Here is a 24,051-nt window from a genome sequence, read left to right as displayed (position 1 = left end):
AACGTCTGCCGTTGTAGATTTCCTGTCAATGTGCCTGCCTGTATTTGAAAATGCCCCAGTCCTCTATTTCCTTTCCAGCGTGGCAGTTCGCCCCTCGCTTCCCCTACAGCCATAGAGAAAAACTTCCTGTTACCCGACACGGAGTGTTTTAGTTGGTAAACAGCAAGCCATCCAGTCTGTGAAAAGGCAGATGAGCAAAGTGACTAATGAAGAACAGTCGCGCTGCAGGATATCTCTGTGCATCCTGTTCTGAATCCTTCCAGATGGACCCTGGAAAGCCAGGAGTGGCACTCTGGCCATGGCTAAGGAGGATATCCTATGTGTTAATCAGAGCTGGGAGGTAGTGACTGATTGTGGTCACTTTCAGTGAGTCCCCTACATCCTGCAGCCATGAATCATGCCCTGTTGTGGCGGGGAGGGTGCGCTGTGCCGTTCCAGTCCCGGCTCCACGTGGACTTGGATGAAATGCCTGCTTTGGGGCCAGGAGGCAAGAGCTGGCAGCCAGGCCACAGGATATAGCATGAATCATGGCTGTATTTGGACTGTGCTTTGCTTGTGATTTTACGCTTGTGAAAAGCAAGGGAAAAAAGGGAGTCAGAGCTCTCTGGAGTCACCCCTCTGTACCCAGGGCCTGTCACTGGCCTGTGAAATGTGGCTTTTTACTCTGGACTCACTTCTCCCTCCACTGCTTTCCCCAGCCCTGTCCCTGACAGACACTGAACTTCAGTATCTCTCCCTGGCTTGTTGTGGTCCTCTCCCGCCCCTCTCCCTTCCTTTGTTTTGCCTTTCAGCTGCTCCCTTTCTGCCTTCCCTCCTGTCCCCAGGCCAAGCCTTAAATATGTGTAATGCAAAGAATTAATAAATAAAAATACCTCCCAACTGTTAATTAACGTATCATATAACATTTATAAACCATCACTTTGTTTGACATTGAAGCCCTTTCCTCCCCTGCCTGTGACAGTGATGTCCTTCTTGATTGTAAAGTGCTCAAGGCAGGGATTGTCTCTCGCTCTATGTGTACGGTGCCTGGCTCAGCGGGTCATTGACAGTGGTGGAGGCCTCTAGAAGCTACTGCAATATAAATACTAATAGAGTGAAAGCAATGGTCAGACCTTTTCCAGCTACCAAACTATATCCTGTCTTACAGGCAGCAGCATCTAGAGGCATGTGCACTGGTCTGGGAATTCCAATGGAAAAATCCCAGCTCCTGAATTCTGATGGCAAATCTGCCTTTGTCATTTTGATAGATCCCAAGGCCAAAAGGAACTCCAGTGATCACCTAGTCTGGCGTCCTGTAACACACAGGCCAGAAAACTTCCCCCCCAATAATTCTTAGAACAGATCTTTTAGCAACTATTCCACTTGATTTAAAAATTGCTGCTAACGAAGATGCCACAATGGCCCTTGGGGAATTCACTTGGGGTCGGACAGTGTTACCTCTCATTTGGTTTTACTCTAATGTAACACCAGTGGAATTAGTTCTGGTTTGCACCAGCCTAAGCAAGAACAGAATCAGGCCCTTAACTTCTGTGTGAAAAATTCAGCAGTGATGTAAGTGTGTGTGTAAGTTAGGCATTGGGTGTAAATTGATCAGAAAGGACCAGACTCTCCTCCCAGCTTCACAGCTGTAATTCCCATTGATGACAGTGAGACAAGGAGTCATCAGGTAATAGAGCTGAAATTTGACCTAAAATTGGATGTGAGAGAGAGAGAGAAACGTAACATGAACCAATGTGGCATTCCTTGGGTGTCTAAATGGCATGACTTCTACCTGTCCCCGTATAATGGGGAGAAGAGGCATATAGGATTCAATAGGAATTAACCATAGGCCTGGGCAGTGGGTTCCCTGGTGCTGCCGCTGGACAACTGGGCTGTGGCGCCACCCCTTCCCCGAGAATCCCACCGCTGCCTCCACTCCATCCCCCACCCCCAAAGATCCCCACTGCTCTCAGTGTCCCTCATCCCGGTGGAGGCGGGGCCTTCAGGGTGGGAGGAGTTGGTGCTTGGGTAGGCTGCCAACTCAGCCAGGTTCTGGGGCCAGCCCAGTGCTCAGGGACCAAGGGAGTGGCTGCTCGGTCTGGGGAGAGGGTGGCAGTGTGTTGGGAGGGAGGGGTGGCAGCTAGGCCCAATGTGGATGACATGTGGGCAGGGACTCCTCCAGCTGGGGGGCCCTTCAGGGCTTTTCTTTTTATGGGAGGCTGTTGGGGCTCTGGCATGTGAGGGGCAGGGCCTTGAGTGGAGGGGTGGGAGTGACGGGCTTGGTCCCCCAAAGCGGTGGTTCACCCACCGCCCATGACCATAGGGCTGTATATAAATGTAGGCCCCAGTCTGCAAAGTATTTGAACATATCAACTGAGTGACTCCCATGCTTAATGCTAGATGGTTACAGCTCTTGCTGAATCAGGGCCTTAACTGGATTCTGGAGGAATTACTATCGAAACCCTTTAGGATTTGGTGCGTCCTAACCTTCCAAAGTTATATTGACCCATTCTGTATAATTGTCCTATAAATTCCATCGGATGGTCCATAAACCATGCAGGGAATATGTAGCTTTCAACTGAATTTCAATATGACGTGTCTCATAAAGGTATATCTTGTAGTGGCAGGTCTGGTCAGTAGACAGCATCTTCTCTTGGTTTGTATGGTGGAAATCAGTTTGCAACTGATATTTTCTCAGCTAATAGACCTCTTGGAAGGCCTCGATGAGCCACAATTCAATGGTATTAAGTAAATCTGATCTGTTGATTTTGTGTAGCATCTAGTTGGTTGGTTTTGTTTAGTGTTTGTTTTGTGGTGTCTTGCTTTGTTTTGATTTTTAGTTTTTCATTTGCATTATTTAGCATTTGGTCTGACCTTTGGGGCTGTGATCACAGGTCTGCTAGAATCGGTCATCATCAGAATAGACAGAGCTTCTCATGGTTGCTCTAAACACATTAAACTACAGAGCTCAGGACTCCTGTCCCTTGCCGCTGTCTGACATTAGTGTGACTCAGTTTTCTTTGATCAAGTTTACTCTTGGTTGTTTACGCCAGTGCAAGTGGGGTGAGAGGCAAGCCCATAAAATCTTAAGAAACATGCAAAAATAATCCAGACTGTCCTGAAGAAAAAGTGGGGATTATGAAAGATCTCAAATAGAAAGCCCACCTGATCCATCTCTTCAGAAAAGGACTATGATAACAGGTCTTTGTAAAATGTCTGAGAGGTTAACAAACATGGACTCGGTCAGACCAACAAAGTCTAACATTGCAGGCCCTGAACTGAGAATTCCCTGTTATCAGTCATACAAAGCTTGTCGACACTACACAACTTTTTATCATCTGAAGTGGAGTAAACTAATAGCCCATTTCATTGTGAACTGGTTTAGTTCTAGCATGAATGTGGACAAGCTGAAATAGTTCCACTTCCACTGGTCCTCGCCCTACTTAGCCCACAGTGGCCTTTTGAAATCTCCCAGAATCCATTGCTTTTAGGAGCTGTGCCAAGAACTGGGAGAGAGGTACCCAGAAAGCATTGCATCTGAAAGGGTTTAGAACAAGGCTGGTATGGTTCTTAAACTGACACAGAACATTTAGTGTGGATACAATGAATAGGGTTGCCAGGTCCCCGGTTTTCTACCGGACAGTCTGGGATTTTTACCGTCTGTCCGGTAGAAAAATTCAAAAAATATCGGACATGTGCAATGTCCGGTATTTTCTGAATTCCTGGCTGGGGGCGGGGGAGCAACTGGGAGGCGGGGCCGCGATTAGCGCTGGGAGCCCTGTGGTCGTGTGCAAAAGCCGGGCGGGCGGGGCGGGGGCTGGGACTCCCAGCCATTCCCCCCGCCCGGCTTTTGCACGCGACCAGAGGCTCCCAGCACCAATTGCAGCCCCACCTCCCAGCTGGGAGCCTCTTATTGCAAGCAGAAGCCAGGCGGGGAGAGTGGCTCCCAGCCCCGCCCCCACCTCCGCTCAGCTTCTGCTCGCAACTAGAGGGAGTGCCTGCCAGGGGCGTGGCCTGAAGGACTCTGGCTGTGGCCAATGGCTGCACCCCCCGCCAGGTCTGCTTCCCGCCCCCCTTCCTTAAGGCCCGCCTCTCCCCCCGTCCAGCCCCGTGACCCCCCCTCCAGCTCTGCTTCCCAGCCCCCTTCTCCTCCCGGCCAGCCCCAACGACTCCTGGCCCCCCCCCCCCCGGCCAGCTCTGCTTCCCATCCACCTCCCTTCTCCCGTCTAACCCCGTGGCCCCTGGACCTCCCCCACCAGCTCTGCTTGCCTTCCCGCCCCCCTCCCAGCCGGTTCCTTCCCCCTCTCCTCCGCCCATGATCAAGTGTGTCCGGTTTTTTGGCGGGGTCTACCTGGCAATCCTCACAATGAACTGTGGTTAAATCAGTTCAGTACAACCAGCTCAATCACACAGCTAGTTTAATTCTCTAGTGTAGACACACCCATCATTAGAGGCATCAGTTCAAGCATTCAGCTGGATGTGGTGCATATATTGTATGTTTTAATAGCAACGGAAGTATGTGTCTAGCTGCTGTGGTGATTGGTGGTTCCAGATGTGTCTACAATTTAAAAATAAATTGAATTTGGGTGGGAAGAGGAGAGGAAGGAGAAAGGAAAACATGCTCCATCAAGTTACTCTGAAAGAAAAAGAAAGCAGCACATCTGCAGGAATCATGAACAGCTTGTTGTTGAAGGTCACCAGTTCATCAGCAGTTGAGTAGAAGAGTTCAGCAGTTCACCGGCTGCCAGTAAGAGCTCCCTGCAGTTATTATTAGGGAGGCGCAAGAGAGGATTTACCCTGCCAGCTCCAATACAAAATGGCAATTCCTCTAGGAAAATCCTGTTGCGCTTTTGCAGTACTGGTCCTTCTCTGGCTTGAACCTGTGTTATCCTGAGTCTTATTTATGGTTTAGGCTATAAAAAGACCCACGTGAAATCAGCCTGGTGCTCTTAATTTCGCGTCTGGATAAACATTCTCCACATTCCCATGCAGTTGTCTTGATTTTTGCTGATGACACATTGTAAAATGGCACCCATCCTCTCCTAGAGCCCTGCTGATCGCTAGAGAACTCCATTCTGGTTTTGCACTTCCAACACCTCCCCATAAACACTGTAGTCACACACATTGCACAGGAGAGGGTCACTGTTCAGAACAGATGTGTGTTGTGCTGTGTGCAAATCAGAGAAAGCAGCAATGGAGAAGCACCATTAGCTCTACTGGGCTAGTGTGGGACGTGTCCCTCTAGTATAGTTGGTAGTCCCTCTTCCAGTTTAGCTTTAAATGTCTGAGAGGAAAGTAGGAGCAAAGAAACTGTAAAGCAAAACGTAACTGAAAGCCAGAGTTCCATCAGGTTTTGATGCAAAACCATAAATTTGCCCCTAAGGTCATGTCAAAGGTTCGCAGAAGCTCAGCAAAGCTTTGGACAAACCCAAACCAAGATTAGTGACTGCATGCTTGGAGGTCAGTGCTGACAGTGCACCTCTAGGCCCTTATACTCTCCGGCATGCTAAGCTTCGCCCTTATACTCACAGGTGTGTTAGCTGAGGCTTGGTTAAGGCTTCTTGGAAAATCTGACCAAGGTAGATCGTCAGCACCCGATTCTGCACTCCATGCTTTGCAGAGGCCAAGGCAGCACCAGAACACGGTTGTAGGAGAAATGGCAGGTCAGTCCTGGAGCGTATGCAGGACTAGATTTGAAAGTGGTGCTTGACTCGGGATGCCTTAAAGCAGTGGTTCCCAACCTTTTTTATACCACCGACCAGCAAACTCATTCAAAAAGCGTTGGTGGACCAGCACTGAAATATTTGCATATTCATTATGGTAATTTTAGCCTGTGGTATATCAGACAAATCGAAGGTTAAGGTTTGAAAAACTGCTGCATACACACATTTTTAAAAACCCAATAGAATAGTTGCTAATACTTGTACCTGCTGGCTGGGAGCAGCTGGAGGCCAGGGGGAGGCTCCTGCTGAGCAGGGGAGGAGGAGAACGGGTTGCGGGAGCAGCCACTTTCCACCCGGTGCTTGGCCCCACCACCTGGAGCAGCTGCTTTTCACCCAGTGCTTTGCCCTGCTAGCCAGGCCACGTAGCAATTGCTGGAGCTGAAACTGGGGCCACCGGGGTCCTGGCTCCAGCCACAACTACCAGCCGCCCCACTCACCCTGTTGCTGTCTTGGGAAGTGCACATAAAAGCTGGGGGCGTGGCCTGGCAATGTTTAGGGGCTGGATGTGGCCTGATTTTTAGGGGCTGGATGCTCAGCATTTTCTGAAAAACCAAGCTCCTTTAAGATGCCTTAGGTTTTAAAAACCAGCTCCCCACACAGACTGGCTCCTGCCTGCTACCCTGTGCTGTTGCCTCTGATACAGAGGCAGCAGCATAGAGCGACAGCAACCTCTGTCCATGGGGGATCCTAGCTCCCCATGGACAGAGGCTGCCCCAGCGTGGAGCATCCCCTCTCCGAGTGGAGCTTGGACCCCTTGCAGAGAGGGGCTGCTGCTGTGGAGCAGCCTCTGTCCCTGACAAGCCTAGGCCTGCCCTGGACAAAGGCTGCTTCACAGCAGGCTCCCGTACCCGCTCCCTCCCACGCTGCTGCCTGTGAAAGAGGCAGCAATGCAGGGGGGTGGGGAGGGGAGGTGGCTCCTGCCTCCCCCACTGCCTCTGTAGCAAGTGAGGGGGCAGGTGGGTCTGTGGAGCCTGCCCCTCTCTCTCTCTCGCTCAGAGGCAGCAGTGGATCGGGGGGGCAGGTGGATCCAGTGCTCGTGCCGAGGCTTATCAGTTAATCGTGTAGTCATCTACACATTGACATCCCTAGGAGTTACATTGCCATCAGTGGAAGCTGCTGCATGCTTGTCACTTGAAAATCAGACTCCCTACTTAGGCCTTTGAAAATGGACTTCTGGATCCAGTTTTGAACATCGTGGCATATGTATCCGTGGGAAACAACTACTGCCGCAAAAAGACCTTCTGTTAGCGACTGGGTTTTTTTAACTTCGTTCCTATTTTGCACAGATCTAGCATTGGTTACTACATTTCTTCCGAGTGGTTAGAATCCACCGCAAGTAATTGGGCTGGATGTGGCAATCATATTCTATACCGGATGTCAGAGTAGTGGTCTCTTCTGGCCTTTAAGCTATGAAAATATGTTTCCGATGCTTTGTAACATCTCTTTGCTGTTGGGAGCTTTGGGCAGAACTACACGTAGTATTTTCAAGAGGACCTTTAAAAAATTACCTGATTGTTTTTATTTACATCGAAGAGAATTACAGAATATCTTTATACTCGGATGTCTAACCTCATTCTGTTAGCTTAAGCATTAAGAACTTGTCATAAACAAACAGGACTGTGTAACACCTGCTTCATTTCATCGTCTGGTTCTTCTTTGGAAAGCTCCCATCCAAAGTGTAGGCTTTGGTAAAATTCATTAATGCTCCAGATGTGTGTTCTGCTGTCAGCTGGCCTAGTGAAATCATTGTTTATTGACAGGTTCCCAAGAGTCAGATAGCTCTCAGTCTGCCAAGAAAGACATGCTGGCTGCATTGAAATCCAGGCAGGAAGCTCTGGAAGAGACCCTGCGCCAGCGACTGGAGGAGCTAAAGAAACTGTGTCTCCGAGAAGCGGTAGGCAATAGACATTTTATAACCCTAGAAAACATTGTGGCTTGTGTTTTTATATGCTCATGCTCGCGTTTGAAAAAGTGATGGAGGCTGGAAGGAGAGGCGAAAGCCTTCTTAAAGCGTATCTCTCCAAGTGCATCGTGCCTGAGGGACTTGGTAACTTCCAGACTCCTCATGTTTAAAGCTGCCTCAAGGCCCTTTTTACACTGGAGAAATTGGACTCATTCCAAGCCAACTGAGCACCCAGGAGACCTGATCCAGCAAGGTGCTGAGCATCTGCAGCTCCGATTGAAGTTGTCATGAGTTGGGGATGCTTAGCTACTCCGCGTCCTTCAACAAGGCTCCCAATGGGCAATTGACTTCAATGGGAATAGGTTCAGGCTTATAAATGGCACATCTGGTCTAGCCATGATGTGGACACCTGGCCTGGTATATTCCCTAAGGCCTCACCTCCGGTAGAAGAAAGATGTGTTAGCTAACACGCCTCTTTTCCTAGAGGAGGCACGGTCTTAGGTGCTCTCTTTCCATGCTCCGCCAACTCCCAGCTATGTCACAGCACAATCCTGTTGCCTGGTGCATGGGTTAAATCACCACAGTTGGGGTGAGCTGGTACTGCAGCATCTTTCCTTCTTGCCTACATGAAATATGACAAATGCTGGGGAGGTCCCTGGGCTACATCATCAGACTCGCTAGTAGAGAGAATGTTAGTTAACACTCTCCAGAGAAAATCACCTCTCTGCCCTACACATCATTATGGGGCTAATTGGCTGCCATATGATGAGATCATGTTGTGCTTGGCATGTGTCTGTGTTTAATTATTGTTGGGGCTGATTTTAACTGGATTGTTTGAAAGCAGGTCAGCACAAACGTAAAACCATTTCAAGTGTTGGAGAAGTTAGGATCCTTGCTGTGTTTGTTCCTGAAAACATAATAAATATTAGCAGCTGCTTATATGAAGTTTACACTTCAATCACACGTGCATACATAACACCCTTGCTGTTTCCCAGGCCTGGAAAAATCCAGATTTAACAAAAATCCCTGCCTAGAATAGAGAATGAGAGATCTGCCTTTGGGTAACAGTCCTGGGCTCATTAGGTGTGTATCACTTTAAAAAACAAACAGAAAAAAGACCTCTGCTCATTTTTTAAAATTTCATTGAGTTTTGTTTGGACTTGGCTCTGCCATGAACACCAGCTGGGATAATTAGGAGAAAAACAGTTTTTCAACAAAGAATGTGAAGAAATATGTGCAGGCCTCATCCCACAACCCTTCCTCTCATGAGCAATCCTGAGGGAAGAAGTCGCAATTGGCTTTGAAGGGCCTACTTTTGTGAGTGATGTTTTCAGAATCAGGTCAGACCCCAAGTGCCCATAAACCATTTAGCTTGGACCAGCTGCAGAAAGTGGTCAAAAGTTTCACTGGCTCTTTTATTTTAAGCGTTTCCTCTCGGGTGGTCCTGAATCGGTTTGTTGGCTGTGGGAATTGCTGTGTTAGAATGAGGCAGAGGAACATAAATTGGGAGGGGGAGGGGATAACACATGGGCTTAATCAAACTAGCATGGTCCAAACCATTTGCAACAGCCATTACTTCCGTTATTTATTAATTCAGATTAGATTTCAGGCCTTACCTGTAAATCCTTTTCAGCTTATGGTGGCAGCACAGTTGCCCATGTGGATTTTATTCTTACAAAACTGTGGGTATTCAGGAGTCTTGGCAAAGGAGCCATTAAAGGTATAACTCTCTCCCCTCCCCCCTCCATGCTTCATGTTACGATTGGGGTTATAAAGGACCACTCTGATGCTCAGTAGAAAACTCCAGTATCCGTATCTCACCACACTCTTTGCAGCCAGCCATTTTGTGCCATAGGATAAACACGTTACACAAAAAGATCTAAAACAGCCATGCTGGAGGGGGAAGCATTTAAACAACCTTTGCTAAGGGCATTTTGTGCAGTTCAGTGCAACACTGGGTTAGGAATTCATTGTGTTGGGAACTGCTTAAGCAAAGGACTGAAATCACCAGGGCCTCATTTCCCCGTGACCTGAAAACAGTAGAAAGAAAGCCCCCATTGGGGCATGGGTCGTGCGGGCATGAAGGAGGCAGGGAGCTGAGCTACATGCTGCACATTAAGGTCAGCCACTGTTCTATGGGATTCAGATGATTTAGGCTTTTCGGCCAGCTGGATCCTCTCAAGGCTGGTGCTGCAGAACACAAAAGCCTTTTGTCCTTAGGCAGAGACTGTTCAGCTCAAGAAGCTGGGTTGTTCCTTGTAGCAACACTCTTGCCTTTCTCTGCAGGCATTTGGATGCCTTTAATTCAGGTCTGTGTAGATGTTTTGTAGGAACCAGAAAAAACACAGGGTTAGCATCAATTCTGGCACTTGCTCCTCTGCATGCTTCAAATCTATCCCTGCGCACGTCCCTTGGCTCTGAAAGTGTGCAGGGTCGGCTTCACACGTGGAACTAATCTTTGCAAATGACCCTTTAAGTCTGATACTGCTCCAAAACGGCACATGACATAGCCTGGAGTTTGGCACAGATTTCAGTTAGTAAAAAGTTATCCAACAGGTACTTGGGCACCAGCCACTGTTTTCAACAGCGTTTTCACTGCAGCGATCTTAGACCAATCAGGAATTAGATTAGTATTTTAACATGCAGTTATGGATCAGAAAAAATTACTGTAAAAGTGGCCCTTGACAGTTTCGCTCCCTGTGTGAATTCAGAGCCAGGTCTGCTGGCTTCTCGGTCACCAAATAACTTTGGAAACTTGTTTTCCTTACTGGTTTCTCCACAGTGACAGCACTGCTGAAGGAATGTGGGGGGGGGGCATCCGATCTGGCTCATGCATCATGCTGTGACATCCCGCTGATGGGCAGTACCTAGCCTGGCAGATCATTAACAGTATTGTTAATTTTTCTTCTAGTTGCAGAATATATATTCCTGTTTGACTTCGCTTGACTTTCAGAGCATAGGCTGAGTTCACAGGCCTGGAAGTTAGAAAAATCTGCATATTTATCAGTTGATTCGGGGTCACTGAAAGATGATATACAATGGAACCCTGCAATGCTATTTTTACAATCATTTTTCAGACTCTACCCGGGATGAGTTTGCTTTTGCATATTCCCCTTCTCACTAATCGCACCTTATGTTTTCAGGAGCTCACGGGAAAGCTGCCAAGGGAATACCCCCTAGATCCAGGGGAGGAGCCACCAATGGTAAGGCGAAGAATAGGGACTGCCTTTAAACTGGATGAACAGAAAATACTGCCAAAAGGAGAGGTGAGGACTTGCCTTCCAGTCCTGTCTAATTTATCTATCATTTGTCTAGGACACCCCTCAGCGTATTACTCAGAGACCACCACTTTTAATTGAACTTACTAATTTCTTTCTTTCTTTGCTCGTATTTGGGGTAAGGAAGGGGTGAGAGAAGATGCTGGTCTGAGCATAGGACTGGGAGCCAGGAACTGAGTTCCTGCCCTAGCTCTGACACAGGAATAAAAAAGTAGCTTTTGGTGAGTTGCTTACGGCTCTAATCTTGCTAACTGTGCAAGCTGTCCTTAATCAGACCAATAGCTGAATAGTAGGTGCAGGTCTAAACTACTCATGGGACTGAGTTCCGAGTTACTCCAGGCTTTCGAACCACTTCTGGTATTTTTTGAGTATTCGTAGCTCTTCTCCCTCCCTTCCTGCAGTAGTTCTTACACAGTACTAAAATTGGCCAGGTAGAGTTTCCTCCAAAGTCCTTTTATAAAGTGTCAGGTCAATTCTTCCAACTGGTCCTGTGATTGCAAGACAAATACACTTTACTCCCCACTCCTAAACAAAGGAGCCATCCTCCCTGCCTCTGGGCAGCTTGTCTTGTGTTTGTGTAAGTGTGCCTGGGAGCATTTGTTCTGTGCTCTCTCTCCCACAGTTGGCTGGGTCAGTGCCCTGAACCATGGCTGTGAAAACAGCCCCAGAGCAGCTGTAAGGCGGGACCGGAATTCACAGAAAAGCCATTGTCTGTGGAGACTGGTCTCAAGACACCTGTGGATAGTCTAGTTTTGAGTTTCCTTTTATTTTTATAATAGAAGAAAATGAATCTTTAGTGGAAGGTTGGAGTCAGCTGGAGAATTAACCCTTTACTATATTGTTAGCATTTTCTTTCTGCTCATAACATGAACAACCAAAGCTCTTGGGGTTTGTGTTTGAGGAGCCAGGGAGAGATATTCTACTGAAGTAACCGACTCATGAGCTAGCACATTTTAATTAGCTTTTACAAGGAAAGCACTGACTCCCGAAAACTCTGCCCACTGTGTGCTGCAGTGCTTCAAATTCCTGTGTCTTGGGCTGTATCTACAAAGCACACCTCTTTTGGTGGCATGTACTGTACATATGCGTGTAGCTCCCCAGTGCAGGTAGCAGGCTAGACTGAGAGTCACAGCTTAGGAGAGTAAAGACACACCTGAAGGGGGTGATATGTACCCAAGGGTATACCTTACCCAGCTCACTACTCGTCCAAGCCCTGCCTCCCCGTCTACACTGCTATTGTAGCCATGTAGTATCCCACCACCGAAGCCTTTCCCCACTATGAGTAAAAGCTCTAGCAGCACAGAACGACTAAGGCTCCCCGCTGCTGGAGTTCGTCCAGCCGGCAGTCGATGAAGCCTTCCCCACTGCCTCCCCTTACCAAAGCGTTTCACTAATGCGTGTAGCACACTGCAGTGTGGGCCAGCCTGTCTTTCAGTGCAGCATGTAGCTACATGAATGCTACACGCTGCTGCCAGTGTAGACGTTGCCTTAGTGTTTCAGAGAAGGCTTCCAGGCAGGGACACTGGATGGAGTCTGTTTTCCTCTCTGTGCTTTTCCTAATAGTGATGCATAGTCCATGTGTGCAAGAGAATGGCTCTTTTCTATAGCGAAAGAGGTTAAAGCCCCTCTCTGCCTTTGTGAATAATGTTCATTTTGGTAACACAGGATTCCTATCCTCAAGCATTCAAAAATGCTGCGTCAGGTCCCTCAAAATCATGAGATGATCTCTTTATTTGTGTTCTGATTTTTGAGCCTCTAGAGTTCACATTTTCAAGCCTTGCTCTGCAACTATGAAGGCTACAAACTTTTTTTTTTTTAATGAAAGTTGAGATTCTCTCAGGATCACTTGATTTTAGGAACTGGAACTTTAAATAAAACTTCAAATTGTCACGAGAGTTGGCACCAAGGCAGGGCTCCATCTGAAGGCAAATGAATGGCCCTGGTACTCCAAGGCAATATGCATAACGGCGTCCATCAGAAAAAAGATGAATGGGAGACAGACAAATGAAGACAGCTGTTGATGATGTGAAGGCTGATTTTGGGAAAAAAATCAGTATCTTCACTGTGAGTGTTGTCTGAATAAGAACTGCAGGGCTGAGCCCTTGCTACCTTTATTTTTAACCATGATTAGATAACCTTAACCCGCCCTTGCTTACTTTCAGTGGGTGTTTTGCAAGAAAAAGTCAGATCGGGCTCTCTGTCTTAAATGTCCATTGTGTTGAATGCACCGTTAATAAGTTTAGTGTTGACAGAGCTTATAAAATCTTCAAAGCAAAACCTCATTTTACAAAACAAAACCAGGCCTTCATCTGGCAGTAATGTGAGAGGAGCTGTAATTATAGATTTAAAACAATGCTGACTCACCGACAGCAGAGGGATTTTGAAGCCAAGATGCCCAAAATGAAAACTTGAGAGAGCCATCCTGACCTGAGGAGGGATTAACTCCTATAGCATCAACCGCTGAGTATATGAAGGTTGGTAAACTGAGAGGACTTGAATACAGAAAACAAATAAGGTGTCACTGAATATGTGGCTACAAGGGCTTGCAGTCTGAGCACTGACCATCCAGCAAAGCTAATGTTTTAATTTGCAGCTCAAATCCACTGAAAGTAAATAGGACTTGGGTGTGTAAGAGAACTTCACCTTTCTGAAAATTCCAGCCCATGTTCTCATCCTCACGGGCTATAAGCAAAGAGTTGGATTCTCTGCTGGGGTAAATTGGCATAGCTCCATTGACTTAATGCTAGAGTATCAATGCCAGTTACGCCAACTCGGAACCTGGCCCTAACTCTGTTATCCCTGCTTTAAGCATAGTTTAACTCTGCAGTGGCCAAATAGGGTCTAACTTCCTGGCTTTCTGGCCTGGTCAGCGCCTTCTGTTGAAATCATTACATCATGCATGGCCTCTTATATCACACCTCTGTGAAGTTTCATGCTAATGTTGTGTCATCGTATGTTTATGTATTGCCTCACATTAATGACCTTTGGTAGGGTTGGACTGTAACCAGGATGAATTTGACAGTTATTCAGTGGGTGATCGGCTCTGTACCAGTGTTATGCAAGTGCTAACCAGTAATACTACACTGAAATGTCATGCTTTTCCCCTTGGACTTATCAGTGCAACATCCTGATGTTTCATTTTCATACAGCACTCGGTCACCATGGTGACAGACACCTTAGCAACACGTGTGGGAGATGTTGGGATTCACACACATCACTATACAGGGATACATGAGTGTTTTCCTGCAAGGCAAATAGCAGACACAGCCATATCAGATCAGCTGCCAGAATGCACTAGTGCTGACGAGCGTCACAAAATAATGCCTGGATTGTGCATCCTTTCCTTGTGCAGCCCTGTGAAATCATGAGTTCACATGTGCGATCAGGTGCTCACGCGTTTGAGAAGCAGATGCACAGACTGGCCCTGATAATGCACTTGTGGTTGAGTTAGGAGCAGATCGGTAGATGGCTCGTCTCTGTTAAATGCCAGGTAGGGCCAGATCCTTAGCTGGGGTAAAGAGACATAGACCTGTTGAAGTCAGCAGAGCTTTGCCATGCAGCTACACCCATTGAGGATCTGACCGTGAAGCTGTGACGGCCAGAATCTCTTCTCAATTTGACAGGAAGCCGAGCTGGAGCGCCTGGAGAGGGAATTTGCAATTCAGTCGCAGATCACTGAGGCTGCTCGGCGCCTGGCCAGTGACCCCAACGTCAGCAAAAAGCTGAAGAAACAAAGGAAAACCTCCTATCTCAATGCCCTAAAGAAACTGCAGGAGATTGAAAACGCCATCAACGAGTACCGCATCAAATCTGGAAAGAAGCCAACTCAGAGAGCCTCCCTGATCATAGACGGTAAGGGCGCGTCGGGGCCTGGTGCTTAGCTCTAAGGCCTCGACACAAGGAGTGAATTTCACCCCCACTGAGCAAGAAGTAGGAATAGGACCCAGGAGTCCTGATGCCCAAAGCCCTGGTCTAGCGTGTAGCTCAGTAATGCTCCTCTCCCTCTACTGGACTCTGAGTCTGTGTATTTTACCATCTCTGGCTGGCATGGGACTTGAGTGGTGCCGAGATGCTGTGCTGGCTCAGAGCACATGGGTAAATTTCAGGCTATGTGCACATAATCAAGGCCCTTAACCCGTCTATGGTTCAGTGTACCCACCTGTAAAATGGGTTTAGCAATACTTTTGCCAGCTTAGTTAATATTAGTAAAGCTGCTTAAGATCCTTGGCCAAGAGCCATTATATTAAATCCAGTGGATTCTGACACTTTCTGGGACCTCCGTGTCTTCAGCACCACCACGCTCCCCTGTCCACCAGCAATAGCTAGAGTTTGGGTGTAAGAGGGAGCTCAGGGCTGAGGCAGGGGATTGGGATGCAGGTGGAGGTGATGGCTCTGGGCAGCACACATCTCAGTAGTGGGAGGGGAGGCTCCTCCAGAAGTGGCAACATGTCCATCAGCTCTGCATGCTGCCTCTGCCCGGAGGTGCTGCCCCCATGGCTCCCATTGGCCGCAGTTCCCAGCCAATGGGAGCTGTGAAGCCTGTGCTCTGGGTGGCCATTTCCAGGAGCCAGATGGGGAGCCTGCCAGATTCCCCCCTCCTCCCCTTCCCAGCACCACCAGAAGTTTTGGGCTGTGCATCCGCCTCAAAGAGCTCTGTGGTGCTCCTGGGCTGCCCCACAGTACCCACGTTTTAATCAAGGGTATATAGTATAAGTCACGGACCGGTCATGAGCTGTGACTTTTTGTTTGCTGTCCATGGCCTGTTCATGACTTTTTTTACTAAAACTACCCGTGATTGAAACGTAGTCGTAATTATCATCAGCATCACGTTTGTTTACAGAAGCAGACTCCTGGGGACGCTTGCTATGGTTTACACAATTTTTTAAAAGTAATTTCTAGTAACCTCCTTCAAAGCCTGAAAACAGAGTCCCCATCCCTTTCCATGCGCCAAGCAGAGATTTTTCTCTTCCTGTTTATAAACCAGAGCTGAGATTATCAGCCCTTCTCTCGCTTCCTTATTTGTAGCCCAGCTGCATTTTGCTGCCCTGAAAGCATTTTGAGTTCCTGTCCGCTCATTGGCAGGGCATGTCAAGCCACAGATGCAAATACCAGGGAGATGTGTATGTCAGAACACTTCTGGCAAAAGGAGTGGGGTGCTGGTTCCTTTGTTGCGTCAGAGGGCGCTCGCAGTATTGTACAATCATAGCATCTTGCATTTGTTTTTATTTGGCAACCAAATGGTAACTTTATAAGGATTGAGGGGGTCAAATCCTGAGGCCATTATGGCCTGATCCTCCATTGACTTTAATGGAGTTATGTCATTTTACACTCTCTGGGGATTTGAACTCTCGGTTTTGACTCAGTGCTACTACCCACTGAAATGGGAGTTGGAGGCACTCAGCAACTGCCAAGAGGAAGCTGAGCATGTCAAGGGAGCCAGCCTAGAGTTTTCACTCAGTCTTTCTTCTGCGTTGCCTGAGTAAGGACTGCGTAAGCTGGCCTGTATTCATAGAAATCGTGCTGCTTCTTGGCAGTGTGGAGAGCAAGGGGCGACTGTATTCTATGAACGGGGGAAGATTCTGTGGAGATTCAATGTGGAGCCACTGAGATACAAACAACCCTTTAATTATTTTTGTTCTCCTCCTCAGAAGGAAACATCGCCAGTGAGGATAGCTCCCTCTCAGATGCCCTTGTTCTTGAGGACGGTACGTTGTCCATTTCAGACCTTAGAAACCTAGCATGGTAAAGGGAAGTAGGACATCTGCATCCCCTTGAAAACGGAGGAGATCCCCAGTATGCAGCATGCCTGGTTCATTTCACAGACACACAGGGCAGGTACAGTAATATGGTTTATTGACCCAACTTCTCTTGGCAAGAGAGACAAGCTTTCAAGCTTACCCAGAGCTCTTCCTCTGTGTAGGCTGGGAAGCTTGTCTCTCTCAGCAATGGAAGTTGGCCCAATAAAAGATATTACCTCACCCCCTTTGTCTGTCTAATATCCTGGGGCCAGCCCAGTTAGAACACCACCACCGTTGCCATTTCAGATAACAATTTCAGACACCAACCATCTTCCATCAACCTCTCTGAAAGTTTTGTCAGTTATATGTATAAAATACAGATGCAGAAATAAGTGTGTACTCTGTAGGAAAAGGCTCATAGAGATTGTAATAATTCCACAACCCCCTAAGACACCCAAATTAGTTGTATATGGCATATGACTCACACTAAAGGGCCTGATTTTCAGGGATGTTGAGCGTCAGAGCTCCCCCTATTTTATAGATTATTCAGACCAGAAAGGACCAATAGGATGCTTTGTTGACCTCCTACGTAACACAGACTTTAGAATATCACCCTGGGATTCCTTTATTAAGTTGCACTAAGGAAATGTAGCTCAACTGTTGCAGATCAGGGACCCCTGAGTCAAAGACCAAAATTTTATGTGCAACCCTCTCTCTTACATTTTTTACTTTTTCACGGTAACTGAACCCACAAGATACATAGGCTGGAGGAAGGAGCCTGTTTAACTGGGGTATGTTTTTCAGGAGGTTGACAGCAAATCCTTGACCTTGAAGTGGGGGAAGGGTGTGCAGAAGGGTGGGGGAAGAGTGGAGGTGTGTGTGTGAAAAAGTTTGCCAGCACAAACATGAAAGCAGCAGAGCTCTAACGCACATGGATCTGGACGAGTTTTATTTTCTTTACTTTGGATCGAAACTTCTATTACTGCACATGACCACCCTTCCAGTTGAGAAACACTGACCTAGAGCGTCAGCAGAAGCTCTTCTGAAAATCAGGCCCTAAGTTCATTACCATATAATGCATGCACTGGAAAAGTGTCTCTGACGCATTGTAGCCAAGTGGTGATCTTGGGTATGCTGGGGGAAAGCCACACTGCAGCTGGGTGTCCTTCAAAAGCATCAGCTGCTCTCCTTGTTTCTCTTTGCAGAGGATTCTCAGGTTACCAGCACAATATCCCCCTTACAGTCACCTCACAAAGGACTCCCGCCCCGGCCGCCCCTGCATAACAGACCCCCGCCTCCACAGTCCTTGGAAGGACTAAGACAAATGCACTACCACCGGAATGACTATGACAAGTCCCCTATCAAGCCCAAGATGTGGAGCGAGTCATCCCTGGACGAACCCTACGAAAAGGTCAAGAAACGATCCTCACACAGTCACTCCAGGTGAGTCAGACACTCAGAGAACACTGGCTACACAAACATCCTCCCTTTTGAGGATGCCCATTTGGTACGGTAAGGGCAGGTTTTTCTGGTAATGGCGTATATGGTGGAGAGGCTGCCTTTAACCTGAGCTACATAACAAAAGCGCATCCCTGATCTCACAGCACAGATAGACTCACTCGAATGCTATTTAGCTCTTTTGGTAAATCCTTACACCACAGACGATAGTAGTAGCTATAACCACACAAGTGCTGGCCCATATCGGATCATTTTAAAAGCTAACTGGAGAGGACGGACAACAGCCTCTCACTGATACGTCTGCTGCGCTTGTGTTTGAACAGTTGATACTGCAAAAAGCAATTCAGACCAGCTGTGTGCGTGGCACTCCATTCACTGCAGCAGGATCGGCTTGTGTGTAGCTGAGACCTGAATTTGTCCCACAGACTCAAACGCCTGGGTGCAGAGCATTTCTGTCTGATGCGTGAAACGCAGCGTTTGCTTTGCAGCAGTCACAAGCGGTTCCCCAGCACAGGAAGCTGTGCAGAGGCTGGAGGGAGCAACTCCCTGCAAAATAGCCCCATCAGGAGCCTCCCGCATTGGAACTCCCAGTCCACCATGCCATCTACACCAGATCTACGGGTACGCAGTCCGCATTATGTCCATTCCACTAGGTAAGTCCTGCCGCTCCCAGAACAACTTGCCTCACTTCGTTGCTGCACAAGTATTTGTTGTTGTCATACTTCAGAGACAGAGGCCTGGATTCAGGAGGTCTGTCCTCAGTGGGGATTCGTTCCTGAATCAGGGCTTGAATCCTCTGCTTAGTCAATTTTAGTTCCTTCAAATAAAAACTAAGTCCTGTGGGTGTTCTACAAAGGTTCTGACCGTTCATGGGCATTACAACCGCCAAGCCCCTCTTTGAAAGCGACAAGGGGTTAATAGCAGCGTTCAAGTGAAGTGCAAGGTTAGGGAATTACCCTTCCCGTTTGGGATACGAAAAGTTGGGTAGTGTTACACTGCTGCAGCAGTGAACTATGTATGCAGAAAGGCCATGGGACCAAGTAGAGGTGGGACTAATTGGTCACATGGTTTCGTTTCTGTTCCTTGAGTGGCTGACAAACTTTTTAAGGGGATGAGCCTATTCAGCGTAAAGACCACACCGGTGTGGGCAAGAGTAAACACCCTTCTACACATGCAAACTCAGGTGCTCGCATGAAGGACAGTCATATTGTGACACTCTTAAGCCCAAAAGCCAATCAAGAGACCAGCAAAGTGTAGCTGATTTAATAAAGGGGTTTCTTCAGATGAAGGAGGAGCAAACAAGAGTCACTCAGGGGGGAAGGAGGAGGAGGGAAGGGTGCTGCATAAGCCACCCTCCATGCCCCAGTTTCACAGTAAGCATGAGGAAAGGCCTGCAGAGCTTTCAAAGCTACTTGACAGCACGGGCCGTGCACCTCACGTGCAAAGCAGCAGGGAAGGGGCACAGCAGCCGAAGAACAGAAACCAGAGGCAGGGTTTGCACAGATCGACAGCTCCCCCGCGGACGGTGCCCTTTGCACCTCTTGTGCCCAATAGCTGGGATTGCCTAGGGAGGCGGCTAGTGGAAAGCCGTGTTGTAAGGCCTCCGTGCCCCCCCGGGTGCCGCAGAAACAGGGTGCCTTACTGACTCCAGATAGGCTGGGGAGGAGCCAGAGCATCCTTAGTATTTGCACCTAGTGGCCCCAAATTCCCACCCAAGGAATGTGGGAGGGGAGTTGGCTGCGATTTTCAATCTACAGCAATCAGAGCTGCAGCCCCACGAGCTGCCTGTGGAGGCCCAAGCCCATCCCGCTGCTTAGGTTTCCTCCATAAAGCCCACTGGCTGGGGCTTTGGGCAGGGATGTGGGACGTTCACCCCAGATGGGTGTGCCAGCTGCAGTTCCTGCAGTAATATGCCTGCTTGGAATTGGTGGGAGTTGGGAGCACCCAGCACCTCTCGGGCTGTAGCTGTGTGTGTCCGCGCTGATTGGAACATGCTGCGTTGGCATGAAGTGTTCAAACAAGACCCTATGTGCTTTGTTAACCACGCAGACCTAACCCCTTTCTTCCTGACACCTGCAGGTCAGTAGACATCAGCCCGACCAGACTCCACAGTTTAGCTCAGCACTTTAGACACAGGAGCTCCAGCTTAGAGTCCCAAGGCAAGCTCCTTGGGTCAGAGAATGAGACGGGGAGCCCCGATTTCTACACCCCAAGGACTCGTAGCAGTAATGGCTCTGACCCCATGGATGACTGCTCTTCCTGCACCAGCCACTCCAGCTCTGAGCACTACTACCCCGCTCAGATGAACCCCAACTACTCCACCCTGGCCGAGGATTCCCCCTCGAAAGCCAGAGAGCGGCAGAGGCAAAGGCACAAATCTGCGGGAAACCTGGTCTCCTCTAATTCAGGGAGCATGCCCAACCTGGCCGCACGGAACGGAACGGGGCATCACGGCGTCTATCTGCACAGCCAGAGCCAGCCTTCCTCTCAGTACAGGATCAAAGAGTACCCCCTGTACATCGAAGGCAGCTCCACGCCCGTAGTGGTACGCAGCCTGGAGAACGACCAGGAGGGACACTACAGTGTGAAAGCACAATTCAAAACCTCCAACTCCTACACGGCAGGGGGAATGTTTAAAGAGAACTGGCACGGGGACGAAGTAGACTCTGTAAGACTGACCCCTTCCCGTTCTCAGATCATAAGGACTCCATCTCTGGGCAGAGAGGGCCATGAGAAGGGCTCGGGCAGGACTGCCGTATCAGACGAACTCCGGCTGTGGTACCAGCGGTCCACAGCCTCCCACAAGGAGCACAGCCGCCTGTCGCACACGAGCTCCACCTCCTCGGACAGCAGCTCCCAGTACAGCACATCTTCTCAGAGCACCTTTGTGGCGCACAGCAGGGTAACGAGGATGCCTCAAATGTGTAAAGCAACATCAGGTGAGAGGCCACCCAAGGGGCAGCACATCCAAGCTGGTGCTCACCTGTTTAATGACTGCAGTGCGTTTGCATTTTGGTAATTAATGAATTAAATCAGAGCAGCCTGTGTAAACAGCCCAATGTCCAGCGCCAGGATGTAGGGTGGTGGGTTTAGCACAGCGTGAACGTTATCACTGTGTCTCCTCAGATGAGAGTTTTTCCTAGGGCTCATTTGTTGTGAACGACTTCTTTAGAGGGCTAGAAGAAAGATCCCCACAGCCTGAGCCAAAGCCTCCAGAAATCTTGGTAATGTTTCCATTAACTTCCATGGGCTTTGGATCTGGCCTGTAGAGTGGTAGCAGAGAGAAACCCCATTAGTGGGAGCTGATTAGGTTTGTCGCTGTGGGCAGGGTCCATTAAAGTGAGCAATATGGAACAACAGAACACAACTCGAGAACCTGATTTTCCCAGTAAATACATAGAAGAGTAAGGCATTTAACTGGTGTTCCATTAAGAACATAAGAATATCGGGTATGGCCAAAAAAATCCTTAAAATAAAGAGCAAGTGGCCCCACTAAAAAGACTTATTTGAAGGGGGTGAGATCCTTGATTCATACAGTACCTTCAGTACAACCACTAGAGGTGATCCCCCTCCCCTTCCCCCCGGGGGAATCTTGTAAGCTCTATCAAGTCAGGGCCATGTCTTTGCACAGTGCCTATTCAGTGGCGCCCCGTCCTGTTTGGGCCTCTGGCCGCTCCTGTAATATTCCTGTTGAATAACAGCAGGGCCTTGCAGCTGTTCAGAGATTGTGCTACATTTCCCTGATGTGAGACGAACTAGTTTAACATTCGATACATCTTTGCCATCCCCTCTCGTTCGAGTACGTCTGAGCAAGCCTGTATGCCAGTAAGGACTCACCTGAGGCTTTGCCAGAACCCATGAATCTAACCCAACGCTGCAAGAGCGAGGGAGTGATTGATTGGCAGCTGTTTCTACTGCATGGGCAGCACGTTGACAAGCTTCCCTCATTTCACTCCTATCCATGTGCCTCAGCCTTGACCTGAGGATACCACCTCATGGCCTGCTCACCCTGGGCACCTCTGTTGCGATTGCCATCAAGGGTGACAGTTAGTGGTGATGCTTATAAACAGGGCTCGCCGAACCACGGCAAGCCCTGCTCGCCAGCCGTGGTGTCCGGCAATCTGCGCATGCGCAGATTGCCCGAACCTGGCTCTTCCGGGTTGCAATCTACTCGCCACGGGTGAGTAGATTGTATTATTTGTCAAGCCCTGCTTATAAAGTGGTGCTCTTTGCTACTGAGAGCTGAACTGCGTGACCCTCAGAGCACTGAGCAGCCGACAACGTTCATTCACGAGGAACCCTGGGCTGGGTTTGTCTGAGCTGATTTGATGGTAAAAAGGCTACAGTCCGTTCCCACTCACCTGAGCCGCGCCAGCTCTCTTGTGCTGCAAACTTGTATGTAGCCCCTTTTTGATGGAAAGTTCAGCATCGCTTTGGCAGTTCTACCCCAAACAGAAGCAGTAAGTACCTAAACCGTCATTAACATGCTTGCTCTTTTGAGCTGTAGAGACTCCTATCGGTTCAGTTAGATGAGGCATCTTAGAAGGAAAACACTGATGATAAAACCAAACATCGTCTCAGTGGTTAGTTGCCCCAAATGTAAATCACTTTCACTGACCATGCCAATATGGACCAACCCTTGTTTTAAAAGCTGGAGCCCAGTTGTGATGATGGGATAATAATGACCCCAGGGGCCTTCATTTGTAAGGAACAGATTAGACTTTGCTTTTCTCTGCTTTTTGCATGTCATTTAATTGCTGTTAAAGAATTTAACAGCCTGTGGGAGAATGCTAATGAAACGCCTCGATCATTTTACTAGCCATTGCTCTAAAGTGGTTATTGGCCCTCAGTGTCCTTCAGAGATGATTGTGCTCCGGAGCGTATGTCTGATTTGGAGAGGTCTCTGTTCCAGGGATCTGAGTACTGGGATGGAATGACAAAAAGATAGAGCCCATGGGATCAAAGGGCCCCGGGAGCAAGGGTGGGAGGCACTGGAGAGGAAGGGGCTGGGTTTGAGCCCCTTTGTATAATGAATATGCAAATAAAAGGTTTCCAGTCTGCCAAAAGTTTGTGAATGGGTTTGCTCATATAAAAAGGGTACGTCTAGACTACAGGCTTTTCTCGACAGAAGTTGTCGACAAAGCTTCTGGCGGCAAAGAGTGTCTAGACTACATCCAGTTCTGTCAACAAAGCAAGCCGCTTTGTCGACATGACAGTGTAGATGCAAAGGACGGTGTAGATGCAATAACGCCTTCTGTTGACAGAACTCTTGTCGACAAAAGGCGTTATTCCTTGTTGAATGAGGTTTACAGCTGTCGACAAAACAACTGAGTTCTGTTGACGTTATGTCAACAGAACTCAGCAGCAGTGTAGACGCAGGTATAGTTTGTTGACTAAAGTCCACTTTTGTCGACAAAACCCTGTAGTCTAGACACACCCTAATAGACCCTTAAAGCAGAAATGCCCTTGTAAAACCACTACTGCTACTTTACAGTGTCTAGGTATTTTAGTGTCATTAATATAAAACTAAGTAAGATCAACCCACATTGGGATCCATGCTCGTGTTCACCGCAGCCAAATTTAAAAGAACATCTTTGGTCGCTGGGTTTTCTACAGCAAATGTTATACGTGTCCAGCTAGCAGCCCCTATATTTTACTAGGCCAGGATTCCTTATAGTCCCCCAGTTGTCTGTGAAGGTTGGCTCTGCACCGTCATTTCCTTCATGTGAAGGGACAGTGGCACATCCACTGCTCTGGCTCTAGGGTGCTGAGGGTTCAAGTGGCAATAAAACATTGGTTTGTTTTCATGGTTTGAAGGACTATTTCCCATTCTTGGTTGCAGTGAGTTTGGTAGATGGGAAAGGGTCTTCAGCCCATATAATCTTACACAGTTGGAGGTTGGGTTGGGACAAAATTTTCCCCAGACATCTGAGCACAGAGCCAGTCATGTGCGTGCAGCAGAGGGAATTAGG

General features: G+C 48.3%; 1 protein-coding gene across 11 annotated transcripts in view; it reads left to right on the top strand.

The window, feature by feature from the left end:
• Positions 1-24,051, top strand: part of FRMD4A (FERM domain containing 4A) — a 567,858-nt gene that overhangs the window by 534,520 nt on the left and 9,287 nt on the right. For 6 of the 11 annotated variants that reach the window (XM_075926045.1, XM_075926048.1, XM_075926044.1 and 3 more), the window contains exons 15-21: positions 7,463-7,596; positions 10,749-10,871; positions 14,507-14,735; positions 16,532-16,588; positions 17,827-18,064; positions 18,505-18,732; positions 20,159-21,018. In XM_075926045.1, the coding sequence (XP_075782160.1) occupies positions 7,463-7,596; positions 10,749-10,871; positions 14,507-14,735; positions 16,532-16,588; positions 17,827-18,064; positions 18,505-18,732; positions 20,159-21,018 (1,869 nt within the window). The remainder of the gene's footprint in view (positions 1-7,462; positions 7,597-10,748; positions 10,872-14,506; positions 14,736-16,531; positions 16,589-17,826; positions 18,065-18,504; positions 18,733-20,158; positions 21,019-24,051) is intronic. The other 5 variants (XM_075926050.1, XM_075926042.1, XM_075926068.1 and 2 more) reach the window with 2 other exon arrangements.

Source organism: Pelodiscus sinensis, chromosome 1 (genome assembly GCF_049634645.1).
Source record: "Pelodiscus sinensis isolate JC-2024 chromosome 1, ASM4963464v1, whole genome shotgun sequence".
Classification (NCBI taxonomy): Eukaryota; Metazoa; Chordata; order Testudines; family Trionychidae; genus Pelodiscus; species Pelodiscus sinensis.
This window is presented reverse-complemented; position numbering and strand designations above follow the sequence as displayed.